General features: G+C 42.8%; 1 protein-coding gene across 1 annotated transcript in view; it reads right to left on the minus strand.

The window, feature by feature from the left end:
• Tmeff1 (transmembrane protein with EGF like and two follistatin like domains 1) overlaps nucleotides 1-25,300 on the minus strand; it is an 80,518-nt gene that overhangs the window by 42,788 nt on the left and 12,430 nt on the right. Inside the window, exons 2-5 of the mRNA XM_057790656.1 lie at nucleotides 19,282-19,391; nucleotides 13,088-13,217; nucleotides 8,327-8,353; nucleotides 5,919-6,015 (exon numbers count right to left, since the gene is read on the minus strand). Of these exons, the coding sequence (XP_057646639.1) occupies nucleotides 5,919-6,015; nucleotides 8,327-8,353; nucleotides 13,088-13,217; nucleotides 19,282-19,391 (364 nt within the window). The remainder of the gene's footprint in view (nucleotides 1-5,918; nucleotides 6,016-8,326; nucleotides 8,354-13,087; nucleotides 13,218-19,281; nucleotides 19,392-25,300) is intronic.

Raw genomic sequence — 25,300 nt, forward strand, 5'->3', positions numbered from 1 at the left:
TGGCCTGTAGCTGTCTTGCAGCAATACCTGAAGCCTTGGACAAATTCGATAAGCCACCAAGGAAAGGGAGACGGGTGGGGAATAATACTAAGAGCACGCAGTTTAGAAACAGAATGCTGCAGCAGGCATGCTGGTTGCAAGCTTTAAGACTGAGGCGGCCCTCTAAGAGGTCCCCACACTTCACAGCTGTCGCACTGAGTACTAAACCTCACGAGGGAGCTGCTGTTCTTGGGACCTTACCCATATACCTCCACATACAAACTCAAAAGTTAAGTAATGATGAACACAGCCACCAGAACCCAGGCAACGCTCACTGCACCCCAGGAAAACCAGTCTGCCTCAGGAAGAAGGGAAAGGACCTCAAAAGTTATTTAATTTGGATGATTTTTATTTTTAAGTTATCTGTACTTGTGTGTGTGCCTGTGTCTGGGTATGTGCAGATGAGGGCAGATTCCTACAGATACCAGAAGAGGGAGTCGAATTTCCCTAGCACTAGAATTATAGGTGGTGGGAACTACCCAACCTGGGTGCCAGGAACTATTTTGGGGTGCAGTGCAAGATCAGCAAGTATTCTTTTCTTAAAATATTTTTAATGATTTATTTAACTTTATTTTATGTGCATTGGTGTGAAGGTGTCAGATCTTGTGGAACTGCATTTTCAGACAGCTGTGAGCTGCCATGTGGGTGCTGGGAATTGAACCCAGGTCCTCTGAAAGAGCAATCAGTGCTCTTAACTGCTGAGCCATATCTCCAGCCCCATCAGCAAGTATTCTTAATTGCTAAGGCCAGGCCATCTCTTCCCCAGTAACTTAAATTATAAATGACTGAAAATAGCCAGCAAGCGAGCAAGAAAGGAGGGACACACAAGAGAGATCACAAAGGCTGCTGAGAAGAAACAGCGGGAGCTCATTTGGCATGAAGTTATTCCTACACTAGATGCTGTTCACACACGTGTTTTGTTTCCTGTCGGAGGAGGCAGAGACACAAACGTCAGTCGAGTTCACCAGCAAGACGCACCAGCAGTACCCATACGCAACACTTAGCAACCTGACAGAAGAGAAGAAAACTTTCTGCTTTGCTTTTTGGGTTGGTTTGGTTGGTTGGTTGGTTGACTGTTTTGTTTTTAAGACAGAGTTTCATGTTACCCAGGCTGGCCTCAAATTCACTGTGTGACTGAGAAGGACCCTGAACTTCAGATCCTTATGGCTCCATTTCTTCCTGAGTGCTGGGATTGCAGGCACATTCCTCCAAATTCTGTTTATGAAGCGCAGGGGACTGGAGGACTGAACCCTGGCTTAGGCAAACACTCTAGCAACTGAACTACCCCCAGACCCAGAAAGAGAGAGAGTGTGTGTGTGTTCATCTGTTTACAGGTGCACAGACACATGTGTGCTTGTGCATGTGGAGGCCAAAGGTCAACTTCAGGAGTTGTTCCTCAGAAACCATCCACCTTGTTGAGACAGTCTCTTCCTAGGAACTAGAGCTCACAGATAGATCTAGAATGGCTGACCAAGTATGCACCACCATACCCATATTTTTAAGTGTTGGGATCAAACTCAGGTCCACACACTAATACATCAAGTACTTTACCAACTGAGCTATCTCCCCATTTCCCCTCCAAAAAATTACTTTAAAAACAAAGATAAGAACACAAACCACAAAGCAGAATGGCATTTCACGTATAACAGTGAAACTGCCAACCAGAACGCTCTAAGAACACGCCGGTGTCACAGACATACGGCACACTGGGTACGTTCTTTGTCACGGGCCTGTGCTCTGCTTCTGCAGCTGCTGGGCTCACCCTCCCCTGTAAAATCAGGACAGTACTTCCTTGACTTCCCATTGCTAGAAAAGCTTATGGGAATATTAGGTAAAAAACTTCAAGAAAGTGTTAAAATGTAGATATTCTACTCGAGAAAATAAGGAAAGTCAGACACGGCAGCATGTAGCTGTAATTCTAACACTTGGGAGTTTGAAGTGGGAAGGAGGAGGCTGGGTCATGGCTCAGTGGTAAAGTGCTTGACAAGCAAGCGTGAGAACCTAGTTCTAATCCCCAGAATCTCAGAAAGACAAGCAGAGGTCTGTAATCTCAGTGTTTCATGAGATGAGAGGCAGAGACAGGGGAATTCTAGAAGTTCAAAGGCCAGGTAGCTGGCACATGCAGTCACAGAGAAACAACAAACCCACAGGAGCTCCTATCTCAAACAAGGCGGAAGTAACACCCAGTGTTGTCCTCTCTCTCTGACCTCCACACGGGTCATGGCATGCAAACATAAACACACATCCCACACAAACACAGACTTTAAAAGGAGTAGGGCGTGGCTGGAGGAATGACTTGTGGTCAGAGCGCTGCTGCTCTGTCAGAGGACAAGACTACCCACACCAGGCAACATCCAACACCCTCGTGTCCTCAGAAGACATCCACACATACATAACACAATGCAGATATACACACATACATAAGCAAAAATAAAATAAAAATGTAATTTTAAAGAAAAGGGAGGGAGAAAATTATACAGTGTAATTAACTAAATATCCATTGAAGCAGCTGAAGTTAAAAACATAGCTATTTCTCTTAAGAGCACAAAATTAATTTCCATAGTACCACTATTCCTTCTTCCCAGTCTTGTTTCTTGCTTTGCTTTTTTTCCCCCCAAAATGTATCTATTAACAATAGAAAGAACCTTAAATGTAAGAAACTAGACAGATTATGCAGCATTTCTTCTGGCAGGAAAGATCTTAAGTGAGAAAAGATAAAACATTTTAATAGATACCCATATCTAAAACTATGCAAGATCTCTAGCTATGATAGTTATGTTTGAGAACATTATCTTTCTAACCGCACGTCAGAGAAGCCGTGGATTATGAGGTCAATTTGTGGACCACCACAGGATCAGTTACTTTGCTCACTGCTACGGCAAATGCCTGACGAGCATCTTAAGCAAGGAGGGTGTGGTAGTCTGAATGAAAATGGCTCCCAAAGGCCCAATATTTGTATGCTAGGTTCCCAATTGGTGGATTATTTAGGAAGAACTAGGAGGTGTGGCCTTGTTGGAGGGGGTGTGTCTCTGGGGGTGGGCTTTGAAAGCCAGGCCCAGTCTCTCTCCTCCTCCACTCTCTCTGCCTCCTGCATGAGGATCAGGATGTAAGTAAACCTCCAGTTACTTACTTAGTTGCTCCAGGGCCATACCCAACTCGGAAGAAAGCCCCCAGTTCAACGCATGCAGCCATGCCCAGATTGTTTACATGAGTGCTGGGGATTCAAACTCATGTCCTTATGCTTGCAGAGCAAGCCACCTTACCCACTGAGCCTTTCCTACCCCCCAAGTACATAACAGAGGGAGAGTGGGTGGCTTCTGCGGGAACCTGCTCTCATCACACCAACACAGACACACCCATATGCACGTAATTTAAAGGAATATATTTCTTAAAATGTAAAGCTATTAACTACTGTCATATTTCTGCATGTTGTTGGATTCTATACCAGAAGCTCTCTGTTGCTGCCTTGAAGAATCTTAAAAACCTCCACAGATAGCTTTCTTAGAATCAAAGCCCATTTAAAAGAAAATTAGGAAAATTCAACATTGTTATACCCATAATCAGTAGTAGTTTATAGATAAAAGACTAGCCTATAAATAAATTCCCTTTTGTTGCTATCTACAGTAGCATCAAGTACTTTAGCTTCACCACCCATTTTCTGGACAGAGATGTCAATCATGTCCTCAACATTTTCCTAGGGTCCCATCCTTTCCCTGCCTGGTCTTGGCTATTCATCTCAGTCCATGTGCTCCTCTGCCCGCAGGTAAGACCCTCCCTGGTTGGTGCCCACTTCCCGTTACACAGAGCTGGTCTCTGCAAAATAAACAGTGGCCACAAAACTTGCAGATAAAAAGACACACACAAAACTAATTTTCTCAAATGGGGAACGTGTGCATCTTCGGGGGAGGGGAGGCAGTCACACAAAGGTGGGCATTCAGATGTCTTATTTGGAGCCACTTTTGAGACTAAATGGAATCTGTTTCAGTTTCAAATCTTCTATCTCTTTCTATTTAAGCATAAAAAAAATGACAGCTGAGAAATGTATAAAACAGGGCTGAATAGAGAGGTATTGTTAAGGGAATAAAAACAGACCAATACACCAGCCAATCAATCACGGGAAGCTATGCAGTCTATGAACACTATTATAAAACTGTCCTAAGAACAAGTAATGAAAGGAGTAATTACACACGCACATGCACTCACACTGCTGTGTCATCACGCCTTATCATTAGTAACATCAGAAGAAAGACAGTGCATTATTTTTATTCTGGAAGTACATATCATTTCTCTCTCGTCCTATGGGTCACTGTCTACTTTGGATTTAAAAAAAAAAAAAAAAAAAAGATTCTCCCACATCACATCACTGTGATGGACATAAACAGTGTGCAAAAACAACACATTAAGATTTATGAAGTCTTGGAGCACCAGGCTGAAATCCCAAGGTCCAAATGAGGAGCAGAAGGAGAGAGCACGAGCAAGGAACTCAGGACCGTGAGGGGTGCACCCACACACTGAGACAATGGGGATGTTCTATCGGGAACTCACCAAGGCCAGCTGGACTGGGTCTGAAAAAGCATGGGATAAAACCGGACTCGCTGAACATAGCAGACAATGAGGACTGCTGAGAAGTCAAGAACAATGGCAATGGGTTTTGATCCTACTGCATGTACTGGCTTTGTGGGAGCCTAGGCTGTTTGGATGCACACCTTACTGTACTAGACCTGGAAGGAGGTGGGAGATCCTTGGACTTCCCACAGGGCAGGGAACCCTGACTGCTCTTCGGGCTGATGAGGGAGGGGGAGTTGATTGGGGGAAGGAGAGGGAAATGGGAGGCGGTGGCGGGGAGAAGGCAGAAGTCTTAAATAAATAAATTAATTAATTAAAAAAAGATTTATGAAGTCGCTTTCCTCAATCTGTTTATCGTATACACATAAGGTAAACTACCAAGCATTTAATTTTACTAAATGCCACAAACACTGAAAATGGAATGGTCTTGACTCATAAACTCACTCTGGGCATTATGCTAATTAATACACTGTTCTGATGAAAAACATTTCAGCACTGAATAAAACATAGGACCTGAAACCAAAAATGTGTACAAAAGAGATAATCTCTGTAAAAGTGGGTGTTGCTGGATCCACACTGGAGCAAACAGAGGAAATAAAGAAGAATACACCTCACTGTCAAACCCTGAAGCCAACAGCAAAGCTCTGAAAATCAGACATGCACAAATTAAGAACCATAGGAAAACCGAAGAATGAGACTTCCCAGACATAGATGACAGGAACTCAAGCTCGACCCTGATAAATGCCAGTGTTATTACTAGTCTACCCATGAACACTCCTTACAGGGAACGGGGAGGGAACTGGATTAGTCTGTGAGCCACTAAACTCACACCTTGGTGAGGGCGGAACATGGATAAGAAAAACGAACTGTAAAACTGAGATTTATAAGAGTAAATTTCAATGATAGAAAATAGTTAATAATACAGCTAAATTTTTGCAATTTTTCTTATTCTCAGTGCACTGAAACAGATGATTAAGTTTTTGCATAAAAACTGCAAGAGACCAAACAGAAGCTGTTCGGTACAGATACTAACAAGAGTGGAATGGGACGATTCAAAACAAGTTTTGATGACTGCATCGATATTAATATAAACAAAATTATTTTTAAAGAACACAGATAAAACTCAAAAAACTATAAATGAATTCTCATTCGGATACACAACTTATTTAAACAGTCATTGTATGACATCAACTTAAAAAAGAGTCAGACTCGCAGTAACAGGCTGAAATGCAAGGACGCATGCGCAGAACCTCCCGTAGCATCACGCCAAGGAGTACTCTGAAAAGCACTTAGTCCCATCCGCTACGACTCACCCAACGTTTTCCGCATCCTCGTCACACTCAGCTTTGTATTTGCACGGTCCACACTTGGAATGTTTCCTGGGAGCCTCTGCTCCGGAGCCTTCCTCCTCTGTTTAAACAGAAAAGTTAAACTTTCAACCCAAAGTTGGGATGGATCCTTTGCAGATCGGCTTCAAGTTTTCAGGAGTCATTATCTTGTTCTGAAGGAAAACGCACCCAAGCTTCTGGAGAGGATCACTTCTAAAAAGTCCTCCAAGTGGGAGCCACAAACTGCTGCCACTACTGAATGACATATTCCACGCCACAGCGCTGTTTGTAAAATAACCTCTTGGGCTGTGTGTGAGGAACAATACAGGAGGTTTAATAAACTACATTTCTAAAGAATTACTATTTAACACTGAATAAAAGAAAACAAAACGAGCAAAAATCCAGCTTGTGCTACCCTTCCTAAAGAAGCCTGTATAAGCTGAGGTCCAGACATGCTGGACCACACTTAGAACTTAACCGTCACCTTTCCCTCACGTCCACTCCATGCCCAACGTTCTAAACACATAAAAACTAACTCCAGAGTTAACAGAAATATTTGTCTCCAATTTTGAACGAGGAAGGGGGCGCCCTTATGAAGCCCCTCCCCCTGTCTCTACTTGGCCCACCCGGCACGAATACTCAGATGCAGAAATCTGTGAGTCTCTTTCCCAGCAACAAAAGAAGCACTTGTCACTAACCCCCAAAGGACTCACATCCCCCAAACAAGAGCATCCTGTACAGTGTGGGCCTCAACTAGAGTGGATCTTTGCAGCTCGCTGAAAGAGAGCCAGGAGTCAGCAGTGAGGAAGGATTTCAGCCTCGCGAGACTTGGTATGTCACAGAATTCTACAGCAGGGCCCCAGACAGTGAAGAACTGATCAAAACCCAAGTCCTCAGTAACACCTAACCTTCCCATGTATGCCATCTGCCTGCTCTCTGACTGGAAACACTCCTCAAGTGCAAATGAATACCCAAACAGATTGCAATGATAGCCACAGTTAATAACTTTGAGGCCTCAGAACCATCAAGACATTGGGAAAGGCTGAGCAAACCACTAAGCCTTTCCAAGGCAACGTTCTCTTGAGGGCTGAGAACAACCTCCCTACTCAGCAAGACAGGACGGTAGGATATTAGTAAATCTTGGGAGCATCTGAGTCTCTTAATGGAACAATGACCACGGGGAGCAGGCCACATGATCTCTTAAAAATCCTTTCTTGCTCTCAGATCTAAAATTCATGAAGTTAGCTTTCACACATGATTACAAAGCTCCTGCTTAAACACATCCATTTAAATCAAATCCTATTGTTCGTTGCTTTTATCATTTTCCTTCTGGCTGCAACTCCCATCCTTGAATTCCTCCCCATAAATGTTCCATTCTCTACAGTCCTTCAAAGTTCCTTCCAACTCGGAAACTTTAGGATCCTATCAAAGACAGAGGAAGGAGTGGCCCAGAACAAGGTTTCCTATGGTTAGGATCATAACCGTGGTTTGTATTTGGACTTAATTTTCCCAAGGAATGTTCTTTTAATATATCCTCAGGGTACCTCAAATATTACTTTGCATAGAATAGATAGTAATATTTGCAGCCTCATTAAACGATGATGATTAGTCTTCCTCAGTTCTGGTCTTTTAATGATATTACCAAATATGACATTTTTAAACACCAGAGATGCTTTTATTTGAGATACAGAAAGTTTTAAAGGTTTAAATTTAATTCTTAATTCCACCAAAGTTGTCCCGCAGGGTTTCCCTTATCTGCCTTATCTGGGCACAACTTACTCTGGAACTTTTGACCCTGTTATTCTAAACACACACACACACACACGCACACACACATCCTTATGAGTAACAAAAAATTGGAAGCAAAGAATAAAAAAGATTTGAACAATGTTTCATGATAAAAATCACTTGTGTGGACAATTCTGTACAGAAGTCAGCTTGTGTCACCTCAGTTTAACAGGAGCTACGATGGGTTCCCTTTAGTCTGACAACAATCCTTCAGTGGAGATTGCACGGAGCCAAGACTGTCTATGGTTAAGAGGGAGAGCCAAGGCAGGCCTGGTGGCCAGGGGGCAGGGCTTCCTGTAAGGTTGTTGGTGGCAATGCGTCCCTAACTTGACACACACTAAGTCCTTAAACTCCGAACTTCAAATGAGTGAGTCCTATACATGTGAATCGTATCTTAGAGTTAAGAAAAATCAAAGAAAAACAAAGACCATTAAGAAGTATCTGAGCTGAGCTTAGAGGATCACACCTGGGGTGCAAGCACTTCAGAGGCTGAGACAGGAGGACCGGTGTGAGTTCAAGGTGAAAGCTGCACTACAAAGTGATTTCCAAACCAGCCTGCACTACAAAATGAAACCGTCTCCAATAGCAAAGCATGTGAAACTCACCTCCTTCTCCAGATCCAGAGCCATTATCTGAGGGAAAAAAAAAACAGCAAATGTAAACATCTCTCCCAGAAACTTCATCTTTTCAGATAGTAACTTTTCTTATCAAAAGTAAAACCATGACATTCATGACATTCCTTTTCTCAAATTTCTAAGAGTTAAGCTTATTTTCATGCCTACTTTAGGCTCTCCCAAGTAGGTAACCTAGACACACAACCATCAGTATTCCTTATAGACTAAGTACTTTTCTTCTGTCTCTGAAGCCAGCACATCCAGGAACTACTCCGATCCCAAGTACCATGACTAAAAAATACTAGGAACAGCTAAAGAGAAACGACTAGCCCACTCATTTAAAAAGAAAAGGGAAATTTTAATTTTGTTAGGGCTGGAGAGAAATACTGAACAAACTGCTTTTATTAGAAAGATAAAAGCTGAGCCTGGCTCCAAAAGTCTTCTTAAATCAAATTTGTGGATGCAGACCAGAGGCCAAAAGGCTTTAAAGAAAAACCCCTAAGGTTTAGCGAGGAAAACCTCAGGGTTGAATCTGCATAGGACTGATAAAATTAGCTCCTCCAGGAAATCTATTCAGGATAAATCTCAGAGAGAAATCCATCTAAAATGTAATTAGTGCACAAATTTAAATTTTTTTGTAGTGCAGGGTCTTGTACACACTAGGCAATCGCTCTACCACTGAGTCACATTCTAAACCCTAAAATTTTATTTTATAGTGCTCAAAAACCAATTCGTAACACATGGTGAAAATAGGCGGTTCTGTCATATCAGCATGGAGCTGTAACGGTTAAAAATAAAACAGAGATGGCAGATGAAGATTTTGACACTTTAGCCAGAACTCTACAGGGGAAATGATGTCTTGACCCAGGGAATTAATTCTATTCTTCAAATGGCCTATAGAATAGAAGATAATACTGAATAACAGAACACTACGGGTCCGTTCCCTCCAGACTCCGTCAAGCAGTAGCCAAGCCCTAAGCTATGCAGCAACAGAGGAACTAGAAAGCAACGGGGGAACTAGAAAGCCACGGGGGAACTAGAAAGCCACGGGGGAACTAGAAAGCCACGGGGGAACTAGAAAGCCACGGGGGAACTAGAAAGCAACGGGGGAACTAGAAAGCAACGGGGGAACTAGAAAGCCACGGGGGAACTAGAAAGCAATGGGGAACTAGAAAGCAATGGGGAACTAGAAAGCAACGGGGGAACTAGAAAGCAATGGGGAACTAGAAAGCACACGTCATGGTATATAAATTCTGTGCATTTTGGAGAGTTTTCAAATGTGTTCAGCTTTTATCTAGTCAATCACTTAAGGATGTCTCCTGAAAGGAAAGAGGGGAAAAAGTGTGGGAACGGAAAAGGAGGAGGAGAATGAGAACTGAATTTATAAAAACTTACAACCATATTTCCTTAGGAAAACTGACCCTTCTCCCTTTCATTTAATAGATATTAACCGGATACATGTGCACTGCGACAGAATTACAGAGTAAATAAGGCACACTCCTAATACACGAGACACTCATCCTAAACCTTTGTGCAAGCCACGGCCAATTTTAGAAAATATTAAGTCTCACAACTTGTGTGGCCATTAAGAATTCCTAAATACATTAAACACTATGACTACTCTGTTAACACAGTGGCGTTCTCCTTGTGGAATTTTATCAGTAGTACATACAGCCAAGAGTCCATCCCAGCCCTTAGGTGGTGTCATGCATCCCTGGACAGGACACATCACCTTCTGGTTAAGAAAGCACTTGTGTGGCTATAGGCAAGTATGTCAGATAAATGAAATGCTGCATATTCCATGTATAAGTACATAGAAGATATAACACACTTCCCAGAGACGTCATGAGAAAGACTTCAGAGGAGAAATCATAAAGCCTAAGAAAAGGTTTTTCTGAGGAATTAAAAGAGAAAATATTTCTAATTCACAGAAGAGGACACTTTCCAAGCCTGAATGACGTGAAAACATGGCCCAGCCAGCAAACCACATCAACACGGCACCTCATGGCCTTGGTGTTCCCAAGCCTAACAAGCCCAGAAAACTAACACCCATGTAAGGATGTAGGGAATGGAGTTCAGAGAGTCTAAGTGACCGGCACACGGTTACACGGTAAATAAAGGCTGGGATAACTTTAAAGTGGGGCCTTCTCCTCCTGGTTCAGTGTTCTTTGCAATCTCCCCTCTACCTCCTGTTTAACATTCACTGCCTATCAAATATGTGGTGTCTTAAGCGCATGCTCCTCATAAATGATTAATATGTCATCAGGAAGATTCCCAAAAATGTCGAGAGCAAGCCTGTGAAGCGCAATGTACTTAGAGAAGTATCTGAGGAGATCACATGACAGCCTAAAAGCAACACAGTACTTTCTCTCAGCACCTAAGATTATTTTGTGTATAGTAAAAACATTTCTCCTTGTCCAAAGAGGTCTGATATGTGAGCTATGTCTCTGGGCAGTGCTTTGTAGCATATCTGATAGGAGTGTCTGTTAGGAACAAGTTCCACATCAGAACTGAAGAGCGGGCAAGTCACATCTCACAGTATGAGGGCCAGCTGCACTACCAAGAGCAAGCCTGAGGATCTGAGTTTGAACCCCCAACATGTGCATTTAAAAAACCTGATGTGGCACCATGCTCCAGGAACACTAGTACTGGGGAGGCAGAGCAAACAGCTCCTGGAAGCCTCCTGGCCAGCCAGTCCAACTATACAACAGTGATTTCCAATGTGGTGTGACCGTATCTCCAAGAAATAAGATGAAGGATCTGGAAGAACACTCCGCGGTCAAGAGCGTTTACTGCATTACAGAGGACCTGAGTTTACTTCCCAGGACCTTCAACTCCGGTTCCAAAAGCGTCAGCACCCTCTTCTGACATTCTAGGGCCCTGCACAGACGTGGTCCACTTACAGACAAGTAGGTGAAACGCTCATACCCATAAATAAAATAGAAACAAAGGAAGATAGCAGATGTCTCCCTCTGGTTTTCACACATCCACACACGGAGGAGTGTACCTGCACACATATGTGCATATATTACACACTCATGCACACAGAAGAAAGGAAAAGAAAGCTCAGCTGGGTAATTTAGAATGGGAGCTTTGGGGTCAGACAGTGTTAGAGGGTAGAGAGCAGTGGTTCTCAATCTTCCCCATGCTGTGTCCCCCTTTAGTGCAGTTCCTCACGTCGTGGTGACCCCTAACCATAAAATTTTCATTTGCTTCGAAACTGCAGTTTTGCTACTGCTATGAACTGTAACGCAAATGTGTTTAGAGGCAAAGATTTGCCAGAGGGGTCCCGACCCACAGGTTGAAAAGCACTGATTTAGCGTCTAAGATCAACCACACGAACAATTCACCAACAAACCCCACTTATGTAATGAAGGCCCCTATAAAACTCGGCACCAAACCTCAGCTTTCCCGGTGGACAGCATTCCATGAGGAAGTAAGGCCATCCATGAATCCTTGGACCTATCCCAGAATCTGCTCTTTGGCCAATTTTAAGTGTATCTTTTCTGTGAAATGAATCATAACTATAATAATTTTTATTGAGTTTTATGAGTCCTTCTAGAAAATTATACCATAGGACAGATTGGGGAACTTCCTGAACAAACTGGTAACCCCAGGGAGAGCAGTGTTAGGGACTATGCCCACTAACTTACAGTTGGTCCTAAAGCCTTCGCATTTATTAAGAGGGAGAACTTTAAACACTGTAGCATAATCGGAAAAGGAAGTAAATGGAGACAGGATCAGCCCCCATCTTTACCACTGGCCTCTACACAGTAATTCCAGTACCTAACCTGCAACTCCACCTCCACCTCAAACACCGGGAAGCAACGCACAGGAAGGCCTCCCGGAACCAACTACCACCAATTCAGAAAGGTGAAATGAGGGAGTAATAAGGAGGCTTGGGGTGCTGGGTGGAAAGGAGAAAATAATTTGGAAAGAAACACAATTTGAAACGCTCATAGAGATTTTCTGGAGACAAGCATCTCAAATATAGAAAGAAAGAAAGAAAGAAAGAAGAAAGAAAGAAAGAAAGAAAGAAAGAAAGAAAGAAAGAAAGAAAGAAAGAAAGAGGGAGGGAGGGAGGGAGGGAGGGAGGGAGGGAGGGAGGGAGGGAGGGAGGGAGGGAGGGAGGGAGGGAGGAAGGAAGGAAGGAAGGAAGGAAGGAAGGAAGGAAGGAAGGAAGGAAGGAAGGAAGGAAGAAGAGAAAGAAAGAAAGAAAGAAAGAAAGAAAGAAAGAAAGAAAGAAAGAAAGAAAGAAAGAAAGAAAGAAAGAAAGAAAAAGAGACCTATCCCATGCCAGTTCCCAGCTCCAAATTACATTTGTTCAATGTCTGGGTTATCAAGGAAAGAATATGTGACATCCTCATACAAAACTGGCATACAGTCAATACAAAAATCACCCCCCCCCCAGCCCGGGGGGCTGGAGAGATGGCTCAGAGGTTAAGAGCACTGGCTGCTCTTCCAGAGGTCCTGAGTTCAATTCCCAGCAACCACATGGTGGCTCACAACCATCTGTAATGAGATCTGGCACCCTCTTCTGGCATGTGGGCATACATGGAGGCAGAATGTTGTATACATAATAAATAAATAAATCTTTAAAAAAAAATCACCCCCCCTTAAGCAGCAGCAACATAAAATATGAATAAAACTCCCCCAATCGCCATCAATCCCTGTGGCAATGTGAGCCAAACAACACTGGCTAAAGTCTCCGCTTGGAAAACATGGCGGCCCCATTTCTAACCGTCTACATACCGGAGTAGCAAGGTCCACGCGTCACCACCGTTATGTCTTTCTGGTGCTTACAGGCAGCCCTCCTGAGAAAACATTCATTCTGGTAAGTATCCCCATTTGATCCACAGACAGGAATGTAATTTGTATGGCACTGCAAAAGAACAAAACAACAGAAATAGACTCTCAGAACTCGGCATAAATATTAATGGCACAGTGCACACTCATGAACACAAAAGCAGAGTTGCTGGCGTTCTGCTGCTGCTAGCACAGGTTGCCCCTGTGTTTGACAGAGGACCTGCCTCTGTCTCACAGATTTTTCTCGTTCCTAAATGAAAATAATTTCCAGGTACCCTTATGAAACTGGACATCCCTGAGTCATATACTTAATTGTTTGATAAGAAAACCCATAGAAATATTAAGAGGAAAGTCACAGTGACAGGGTTCATAAAGAGCTGCCTGGTGATGTCACCTCATCATTAAAACTCCTTTACTCAATACATCTAGTAGTAGAGTCCCAGGGAAGGAACAGGAAGACACAAGAAAATACACCAGCATCTCTGTTCTCAGAGATCTTATAATCTTGCTAGAATAGGGAAAAAAATGCAAAGCTAAATCATGTTTGGAATCACGTGATTTGGAATCAATAGATCAGACAGGGGGTACAGTGCCCCACCTCCAGTACTAAAAGCTAGGGTGTTTAAGGAAAACCTCCTCAGGGAGGAGAATTCAAACTGAGCACCGAAGGATAAAGCAGGAATGAGGCGGCAGATGAGGATCAACAGTGAAGAGATTTGAAAAATGACACTGACTGTACTTGTCGATAACAGCACAGACAGGGGGCTAGAGAGATGGCTCAGGAGTTAAGAGCATGTTCTGCCCATACAGAGAACCAGGGTTCAGCTCCCAGTACCCACATAGGCAGCTGGCAACTGTAACTCCAGCTATAGGCAATTCAATACCTTCTGGATTCCATGAGCACTTGCACATACCCACACAGAGACACATATGCATACACATAATTTAAAAAAATTATTTTTGGTTTTTCAATACAGGATTTTTCTGTGTAATAGTCCTGGCCACCCTGGAACTTGCTTTGTAGACAAGGCTGGCCTCAAACTCAATGAGACCCGACTGCCTCTGCCTCCCAAGTGCTGGTATTAAAGGTGTGCACCACCACTGCCCAGCTAAAAGTTATTTTAATAATTTTTTAAATAGCGTAAATGAATTTTCAAAATTTGGAGAAAGTATCACAAAATGATACAAGCTATCATTGTTACTTAAATATTAGTGCAAATGTTCTTTTAAAACGAGCCAAAATATTTACAGAAAAATTATAAACAGCCAATTAATATATAAAAGTAATTGTCATTCATTAGCAATCAGGGTTGTATACTGAAAACGAGAATTCGGAGATAGGGGTTCTTAAGACAGGGACTCGCTACAGAGTCCATGTTAGCGAGGAGCTCTCCCCTGCCTTCTATTCAGAGATTATAGGCATGTGCCATCACGCACAACTTGCCCTTTTTAAAAAAGGATCAATGAAACTAAGTGCAAACTTTTAAAATAATATAAAATGAATATAGCAAGAATACATTACATTCAGTCCAATTTAGAAAAATATGCATAAATTCTAGAAGAAAATGTCGATAAATTTTCATATCATGTCTTTTAATTTTCTGTATGTTTCAATTTTTTTGCAAAAAAACAAACTTACTAATATTTTTTAAGTGATTGGTCTCAGTGTATAAAACACAAATATGGCATATTAACAAATTCAGCAACTGCTAACTAACACAATATCTTATAACCAAGTTGATTTTACTATATGTTCAATATCAGCAAAATCTTACATGAACTTTTATTAAAATTAAATTTTCATTTGGAGGATTTTGTGTATGAAACTGCTTATGAATATTTTTAATCCAACTTCATTATAAGTAGATATAAGTGCCTGAGTACTATATTGTCTCTAACATAATCATTCCAAAGCATGTAAGTTATGAAATATTCATATCATAAATGACCTTTATTTTTCTTTTATATTAAAATTCTGTACCATATTAATTTCTTTAATCATGTGTTTATGTGGGTTACATTATGAATTTCATTTAAAGGTAATAAAGAAAGAGATCTGAGTTTGTAGGAACAGAAACCTTAACATTTATAGAACAGTAACCCAGTAAGCATTGGACAGCAGCTTCAAATGTCCTACCAATGAAGCCCATGACAATGTCAGAGCCACGGCTCTGAAGTCCCAAATCCCAGACCCATGTGAAACCATACCCATTTCCCATCCATCTGAAGGCAACACTATAGATCCTCTCAAATAATCTCATGGGGACTAAACAAGGGAAAGCTACCTAAGGCGTTTGTATCTGGCACGGTAAATTCTCAGTAACTATTGGCCCTGATTGCTGCTGTTACTGTCATTTTGAAGCCTTGAGTGTGTGCATAGGAGCACAGCTGCTGCTAAAAGGAAGAGTCACCCCTGCTCCAGAGTGACCGGACACTAGACACACACTACTCAGTCTCACCCGAGTCACTTGGTGATGGTGAACAAGGACCCTAACATCCCTGCCATCAGTCTCAAGCACACACCTCAGGGTGAACCTGAGATGGGAAAGCAGATGCTGCTCCTTCGTCATTGTTGCTTTCTAGGGTCTCTCTTGGAAGCCCCCACAGAAAACTTGTGGACAAATGAAGGGATCCAGGCAATGTTACAACATTCAGACTGATCCTACTTCTAACCGCTAATCTGCCACCTTTGCTGAGGAAAGAGGCTTCCCTATTAAGATGGTGATATTACTGCCAGCTGTTTGCAGCTGTCTGGAAGATAAAGCACTAGTCGGCCCTGGACCTCCATCCTCTCAAGCATTTGTCGTATACCTACTGTGTTCCAGGGATTGTTTGGAGCACTATAAAGTAAGAAAATGTTGCTGCCAGAGTCCACCTTGATTGTCAACTTGATTGATGGATAGATATCAATTTTAGCAAAGCACATGTCCTTAGGGAGAAAGGTCATCCCTGAATACTGTAGCACTACCCAACAGACTAGGGAGACTGGGATGGGGATGAAGAAGCCCACAAGCACTAGTTCCTCCTCTCTATTTCCTGGACACCATGATGTGACCACCCACCCCACTCTGCCACACCACGATGGACCGAGCCTCTGACAATGTGCACCTAAATGAGCCTTTCCAAAAACTAACTAAACACATAAGACTTTTTCCCACGTGGTTCTGCTTGAGTATTCTGTCACAGCGAGGAAAAGTAGGACTAACAAAGCTGCAATGGTTAATTTCATGTGGCAACTTGACTAGGCCCTGGGGTGCCCGGATTTAAAGTTATTTCTGGATGTCTCTGTGAGGGCATTTACAAATGAAATTAGCACTGGAGTCAGTGAACCCAGTAAAGCAGGCTGCCCTCCCTCAGGTGATACGCACTATCCAATATGGTGAGAAATCAAACAGAACAACACGGTGGAGGGTAAACTTTCCCCCTGGCTGTACTGAGGTATGGTCTTCAGTCTTCACACAGGGACTTAGGTCGCTCCATTTCCCAGTCTTCAGCCCTTAACACTGTGGGATCTCAGCCTCTAGATCAAATAAGCTAATTGTTCACGAGTTTCTTTCTCCAACTCCACAAAAATTCATGTGCATGTATCCTGCTGTTTCTATTTCTGTGGAAAACTCCAATACAAAGGTCTAGCAAGAGAACGTGGAAGGTATTAAAAACAGACACAGGTCGGGCGGTGGTGGCGCACATCTTTAATCCCAGCACTCGGGAGGCAGAGACAGGCGGATCTCTGTGAGTTCAAGACCAGCCTGGTCTATAAGAGCTAGTTCCAGGACAGCCAGGGCTGTTACACAGAGAAACACTATCTCAAAAAAAAAAAAAAAAAAAAAAAAAAAACCAAAAAAACAAAACAACCAAAAAAAAAAAAAAAAAGAGCCCAGACACAAACACAGGATGATAGCCGACAGAACTCTAAATACAACGAGGAAGAAAGAAAACTAAGGGGAAGCTAGAGACGCTAAGTTTAAAGGAAACGACGTACTATTAATAATTGTTCTATGCATAGAATTAGTAGGTGGCTTTGTTTATAAGTAGCAAGATAATGGCTTTTATTAGTCAACTAACAAAATTTGCAGCTATGTACAATTCTACTTTCTGTGAAAGGAACTTAAATCATGCCCCAGAAGCTTGTATTAGCGCTGAAAGCATGCAGAACTGAAAGCAATCTTTCAAACAATTTGATTACCACTGTTAATATTTACACAGCAGAGCGATATGCCTAATATACATGTCAAGTCATTGTTTTTAAGCTGCCAGTAATTTGGGTTTTATGAACAGATCTATGATCTTATAGAAAGACAGCAGAGCAGGCAGAGGAAGGATTCCTCAGCAGGAGAAAAAAAAAATCATGCTTTAAGCCCTGAGGCAGTATGCCCCTACAAGGCGAGGAAACTGTCTTTAAAACGTCTTTAGCATCCAGCCTAAAACATAGCATACAGCACGCCTGGAAAAGCATCTAGTGATCTCTCTTTCTCTTCCTGCTTTGCCACAGGTTAAGAACCAAAGGATTTAAGACGGATCATGGAAAGATAAGTTTTTTAGCTGTTCAAGGACACGGAAAAGGCTACTTTTTTTTTAATATAATCTTAAAAAAATCTCAAGGGCTTGCAAAAACTGAAGCAAAGCAGAATAAAAGGCAAGCTCCATGGAAATGAAAGAGCCCCATGGAAAGGCAGGCACAGAAGGAACTGATGTCCCTAGCCAACAGGCAGCAAGGGTATGAAGCCAGCCAGAGCAGGCTAAGCAAGCTTGGAAGAAAGTAGCCATTGTGGGGCTGCCCACAGAAATATCGCTCTGTGTCAGGGAATGAACAGTCTCTCTGACCCTGAGAACCGGACTGGGTGGTCAATAGCAGCAAACACAGCTACCAGCCCCGCTACGTCCATTCTCTACTCCTTTGAATGGACGTACGCGCCGTGATGCTATAAAGATAGCATCCAAAGGTTTCAAACAAGTGCTCTTCCCTGTGTGTTCTCACCATCTCACAGGTGGGAAATGTGCCTTCTCTGTCCAGGTGGAATACTGCTGAGGGAAGGAGGCCATACAGTTGCGGAGGTCACTGGGTTACCAGAAACACTAACTCTACTAGGCTGTATGCCTGCTTTCTGAAGGCCTTCCTCTCCTCAAAATTCAAAATGGCGGGCTTAGTTAGACCAAGACTGTAAGTGAAAACCAACCAAGCTCCTTCTATACCTCGTCTCCAATTCTGATTGGGGGTGAGGGGTCTTCTGAGAAAACATCTACAGCTACATTATAATTTAATCAAAGAAAAACAGCCATCAGGAGCAATCAAGAGTCACATTCTCGGGACTGGAGAGATGGCTCAGCGGTTAAGAGCACTGGCTGTTCTTCCAGAAGACTTGAACCCAGGACCCACAAGGCAGCTCATAATTGTAACTCTAGTTCCAGAGGATCCAGACACACGTGCAGGCAAAACACCAATGCACCTGAAATAAAATAATAGTAATAATAATAGAAAGAAGGAGGAGGAGGAGGGGGAAAGGGAAGAGGAAGAGGAGGAGGAGGAGGAAGAAGAAGAAGAAGAAGAAGAAGAAGAAGAAGAAGAAGAAGAAGAAGAAGAAGAAGAAGAAGAAGAAGAAGAAGAAGAAGAGAAGTCATTCTCCACTTCTCTCCTCTACTTTTCACATGGTAACAGCCAGAAGGAAAAGCGAATGCACCATACTCTTGGGTTATGGCTCCAATTTCTCCCATCTCTAACCCCGACTCTCCCCGAGGCTCTACTCCATCCTGGTTCTAAAGAGCCGCAATAGCAACGGGGGAGAAGGGGAGGGAAGCCAGGCTAACAGAAAGGGGAAACGGTGCCAACCTGTGCACTAAGAGGCTCTGCCGTGGCACCTGCTCTTTCCCTACTGTGGCAAAGCTCACACTTGGCTATGACAACGTCTTTCCTGTGCGTGCTCACATCTAGTACAGTCAGCCTGACCTCTTTCATTTCTGGAATAAAGCACAGAAAACACAAATATCAGGACTTCACCTGGCAAGGAAGAACTAGTGGGCTGTGAGCCGAACTTCCCCACATCACCGTGGGGCTCAAGGTGATGTGTGCTTTTTACTTGTAGAATGTAGGATTATTATAAAATCGGGAGGAAAATTAAAATAGCTGATTTTGGTTTTCTCACCTGAAACTGGCATGCACATTTCAAACCGTCTCCATCTTCTTTGCAGACACCTCCATATTTACAGGAAGACTCATCACACACTCTGACATCAGATTCTCTCACATTTAACTCTGCAAGAAAGGAAAACATTGTTTCAAGTATCTACAGACATACGCACACATACAACACACACATAAATACATAATGTATACAGATTAATAAAAGAATAAATGTATTGAGTATCTCATTCACTGGTATAATAGCAAGACAATATTTAAAAAAAAAAATAGCAAGAGAAATGGCCCTGAAGTTAAGAGCACCTGCTACAAAACATGAGGACCCAAGTTCAGATCCCAGCACCTACACAATGAGCCAGGCATTTCACTACACCTGTAACCCCAGTACCAAGTGGGACACAGACAGGAGGACCTCTGGGGCTTGCCGGCCAGACTGTAAAGCCTAGGTTTAGGGAAAGACCTTCAGAGACAGGTAGAAAGTGCTGAGTCACCCCAGGCCCTCTTGCGGCTTCGGCATGAAGGCATAGACAAATATACACACACTACATTACACACACACACACTATATATATATATATATATATATATATATATATATATATATATATAATAAAAATGGAAAAGCAAGTTCTTGTAAGACTCAAAATGTTCAGTATACCCCCAAGAGAATCTTAAGCTCTATTCCTAAAAGGAACTCGCCCCCCCCAAAAGGAACCTCAAAATGCTAGGTTTTAATGTAATTTCCAAAGATAAATCTACAGAATTCTTCTATTTTGGTTTGCTAAACACAAGATAATTTTGCTATTGTCTTGATAGTTTAGATTCTTTGTCTGAAATACAAAATTAACTTGAACTTCATATAATAGGTAGATATGTAACATTTATGAACACAAAATTAAGGAAATCGAAAGTTTCTCTCATAAAACTTTTAACTGACTGAATTAATTTTACCATAGGAAGCTCCATCACTGAATTTGTTTCTGCTCCGAGACTATCACCCTTGACTGGAAGCCATACATTAAACGTCCTCAGAAACCCATGCATGGCTTCCAGGTAAGGGCTAAGTCAAGTGGAACTGGGTAAGAATCATTGGGATGCATTTCCCTACTTCCCCCCACATTGGGGACCAGAGCCACAACAACAAACGTGCACAGACACACAGTCAATGACTGCCTTAAAAACCACCTCCATACAGTCATGGTCATGTGCATGTAAGCCAGCGGAGCCAGAGGCCAAGGCTAACTCCCAGCTGGCTGCAGCTCAGCGGGTGACGGGCTCCAGAAAAAGTACAAGAGGTCTCTTGCACTCTAAGTCATGATGAGGTAGGCCCCAGTAAACAGACCCCCTTCCCCAGCAACCCACTATCCCTGCAAACTCTCTTTTCCTGGTTTTCAAAGCAGGGCTTGTGGACAGAATGAAGGAGACTCCGATGTCGAGGGACAGCTACACCAGTGACATCTCGCTGGCCTCTTCTCACCATCTGTTTGCACCACCCTGAAAGGGCACCCGCAGTGTGTTGCTTCTAAGGGAACTGAGTCACCAGTACGTACCTGAGTTGACACTCTGAAGCACCACGCACTGCGCTGGTGTAGAAACCGTCTACACACTTGTGGGTTGCAGTTACTCTCCCTTTTACTTAAAAAAGCCTCCAGGTCACAGAAACAGATTCAAGTTCAACATTTTTGCACTTAAAACAAGACAGCTGTTTGTTCTGTTCTACAGATTATTCCACCTACAGAAGATGGGTTCTAACTTCCTTCTACCTGGGGCTGTGAAAGTCTTGGGTTCTTGACTCTCTTCTCCCAATTTTTTGCTTGCCCTTCCTTCCCTCCTTAATAACATAATTAGCTTTCAAGACTCCTTGATATGGGCTTTTTTTCTCTATATCTAGTCAATAAAAATATACAGCAGATCCAGTTCCAATACTACCAAAGACACAGCTTCAGCCCAAAAGGTCCTGTTGTCTATAGTAAGAGCTGCCGCCATCCAAACATAAAGATGCAGAAAGAAAGATGGATGACAAGAATCCTGAGGTCACTGTACCACAGCAGTCCACTCCTCTAGATTATTCTTGTAGGAAGTAAGCAAATGAATACATTAAAATAAAAACAAGCCCTCTTCTTAAAAGCTAAGCCACAGGTGAAAACCATTAAATATGATAACAATAACAACAGTTACATGCAAACTTAATTAAGACAAACATTTCTAAGCAAAAGGCTATGTCTTTTTGCTTCCTTATACATTTATGAATTTGTCCAAAGGACCATTACTTCCTGGGGCTCTACCTTCTAACCAGTATTAATCAAAGCCTTAGCTCAAACTCAATCCAGGGCTCTCTGAGTGTCTTTGTTAGGCATTCTACACAGTACCAGGGGAAGAGGGCACTCTGCTACTGTCAGAGATGATGATGATCACACACCTGCCTTTTTGAGCCCAAAATAGAAATTCAGCAAAAAGGGATGTGCTGTTACTATGGCCCTCAAAATTCAGCTCTCCAAATAAAAATAGTTTACACAAAAAAGCACTCAGAAGAGTGGCTCAAAACAAAAATACTTTGCCCTGGTTACCAATCTGTCCATCATCCAGTTCTCATAATGTAAGACCTGTCTCCAATCTCATTAGCATTTCAAGGCTGGGAAACAATGCACAGGAGGGGCAGGAACCCTGCTGAGCAGGAGCAGGCGCTGTCAGATGCTCCGGTTGTTGGCACCACTCACTAGAGGTTCAGCACGCAGTTCAAACCAGGGCCCCGCAGGCCTTCGCAATGATATGGCTTTGCTAGCACCTTTCTGGCACACAGGAAGAAAAAGTCCGCTTGGCTAACAGTCATAAAGAACCAAAAGGGAGTAAACTCAATGTGACCACAGAGTTTGGGGCTTCAATCTGGGCTAGATATTTGAGAAAAATTATTGGTAGTTACTGAGCTATCTTGAGCATTGGGGGAGTGTTGAGTGACATTTCTGGCCTCTACTTACTAGATGCCAGGGGTCACTCCAGCCGTGACAAGTCAAAGGCCTTCAGACTTTATCACACATGTCACCTGGGGAGACAAGACCACTCCCAAATGACAAGTACTGTGAAAATGAGATCAAAGGCGCTGCACTTTATTCTTCTCTAACAGGGTGTCCAGCCCTTCGGCACTGTGACACGATGTCATCTACAGACCACACTAGGCCACCTTTGTAGGTATCCTGGGGATACATGCATCCCCTGAGTTGCAAGTAAGACATAACCTTCAACACCAATCACCATACGCAGCAGCCTCCAAGATCTTAGCATATTACTAGAAACATTTGCCATTTCAGAAGAGGGACCTACATACAACCCTATAGCAAGCTTAGGTTCACAGTAGGAGTTCCAGACATAATAACACCTTAACTACAGCAAAAGTGGTTTCCTCGGCCACTCAGGAACTGGCCTTCCTCTCTCTTCCTATCAAAGCATTTTCTTCAAAGTCAACAAAATCTCATTCTAACAATATGGCTGCTTTTTTTTCTTAAGTCTTCTAATTTTTTTTTTGTATTTATTTATTGGGGGTGAGGGTACCACAGTACACATGAGGAAGTCAGAGGACAACCATCACATGGGTTCCAGTGTCATAGGCTGGTCAGGAAGCACCATTACCCACTGGGCCATCTCAATGGCCTCCCAAACCTTTTCTTGACCCTTCTATAGCAGATGACACTATTCCTTCCCCCTCATTCTAGTATATTCTTTATTATCCTCCAGTTCTGGCCACTTCTCATCTGATCAATCCTTTATTACAGACTGTCAAGTCCAGAGCAATGCATTCTTAACTACCCAGATTAATCAAAGCACGCATCTTTTGGAGGAGGTCTACGGCACAAGGAATTCTCCAGGCTACAGACACGCTGCAGAACGTCAGGAACGTGTTAACTCCCATCGCGGGAGGATGTCTTTATGTCTCAATGCCACCCAACCTAGTTAAGCCCATACAGATGTCGTTATAATTATGTTGCGCCAACATTTCACAGGAGTGAAAACCATTGTTCCTGTGAAAGGTAAGCTAGGAGACTTGGAAAGGATGAGCTACTTCAGAAACAAATGGATTCACATTTACAATTCTGCATCTAGAAATCTTTAGGTTCGTTTTCAAAGGGATGAAAAACGGAATCTAATTAATTATGAATATGCTTTATTCAAGGAGGAAGAAACTATTCTCAGGGGAAAATTCTATACCTGTTTTCAAAATATCATCTGATAAGTATATATGTTCAAGTTAAAATAAAATATTCCATGCATTCATGAATCGTTTTGAATTCATGAATCATTTACTTAAAGTAAATTTCTCAAAAACCTAAATATCAGAGCCCTACTGGACCGAACAAGAGGGCTCTTACCACATCCAAAAGCACTGTCCTCGGCCGTCCATCATGCCGTCCTCTCTGGAGTGCTCCCTGGCAGCGTTCTCCACCACACTAACTTCAAACCCCACACAGCTTTCACAGCCTTATTAATGCCAAATGCCCTCTTTCATCTAGTTTGAGCTCCAGGCTGCACAACTAGGGAAAATCCTTTCTGTGACTGCTTCCCGAGGCCTCGTTAACAATGAAAACGTCCCTTCCTCTCTGGTTGAGTCCCAGGTGATGCCTCACAAGGCATATCTGAAGACGTTACCTTGTCTTCAGAAACACGATTTCAACGGCTTTATAATCACTGCCTATGTGTTACTTGCATTTGGGGAAAAACAACCCCTTTTAGAACAGCACAGTCACCCCAACAATGGCCCCTCATGGGTGGTTTCAGTCCCCAAATGATGTTCTGGAATATGTACCCAGCTGCCAGTTAAGCAATCCCATGGCCCCTATGTAGGCGGAAAACGAAAAATACGGAAAGGTTAAACATTTACAAGATCCCCTGCCTGAAAGAGCGTGGTGCAATCATGGACTACTACATACCAATTTAGAGATTCATTTTATATAATCCACAAATATTTCATAATGACGATGTGAACGTTTAAATGAAAAAGGGACACAAAACTATACATACATACATGTCATTATACTTTTATATCCCTACAGGAAAACCCAGTTGGGAAAAATAAAAAACGATAACAGCAACTGTCTTCCACCAGTTCTACAACAGGCAACTGCTCCCCTTTTCAGGTTTCGATATCAGTTACTATTAATGGGGGAAAGCCTCAATGTGATTTTAAATCAAACATCATGGGTAAACTAGGGATTGTGGGGCTCAATGAGGGCCGAGTTTCCATGCTTGGCCTTTTTGATTCAATGAGATAACGTGTTCAAAACATCAGTATCTCGAATAAGTAGACCCAGTACACGGCAAAGATCTGCCCCCTCCCGAGATGTGACTTCAACTCCTAACCCATCTGAGAGGCACCTCTAGTGACAGCAGCTGAAAATATAAGGGTAAATCAAGAAACATATGTAACCTGTTAACTTCAAGTTCCAGCAAATCTTAAGAATTACAAATCAAATTTCCTTTAACTTGTTGGCTAAATTAACATTATTATTACAGTCTCTATCTTCTCCCAGGACATGGTGACAGAGAAAATGAACTTAGTATTCCATAATGCAAACACAGTCTACATTGATATTAAAATGCATTAATAGCAGAGACAGACCACAACTTCTCTAGGCTGCATGTGAGTGACAGAAACTGCACACGCGCCTGCCACACAAGTACGTCTCCAGGATCTTTCATGCGTTCTGCATGCTCCTGCCAAACCACCTTTGCTAAACAACACTTCCATCCTATCAACCCTGCACCTCCACACACACATCTTTCCCTGCTGCCTCCTTCAGTTCTAAACGCCTGTGTCAGGATGCTCCAGGCAAGGTGACAGAGAGGACACGGCTGCAGGTTCAGATGGGAGAAGACCTGAATCGCAAGCAGAGGAGTAAAAACACCCAGTCCTGGCCAGGGGTGCTGGACAGCAGTCCTCCCTCCCTCCCTCCCTCCCTCCCTCCCTCCCTCCCTCCCTCCCTCCCTCCCTCCCTCCCTCCCGGTTCTGATCTCCAGGATACTGACACTAGTTT

The sequence above is a fragment of the Chionomys nivalis genome, chromosome 16 (assembly GCF_950005125.1).
Source record: "Chionomys nivalis chromosome 16, mChiNiv1.1, whole genome shotgun sequence".
NCBI classification, from domain to species: domain Eukaryota; kingdom Metazoa; phylum Chordata; class Mammalia; order Rodentia; family Cricetidae; genus Chionomys; species Chionomys nivalis.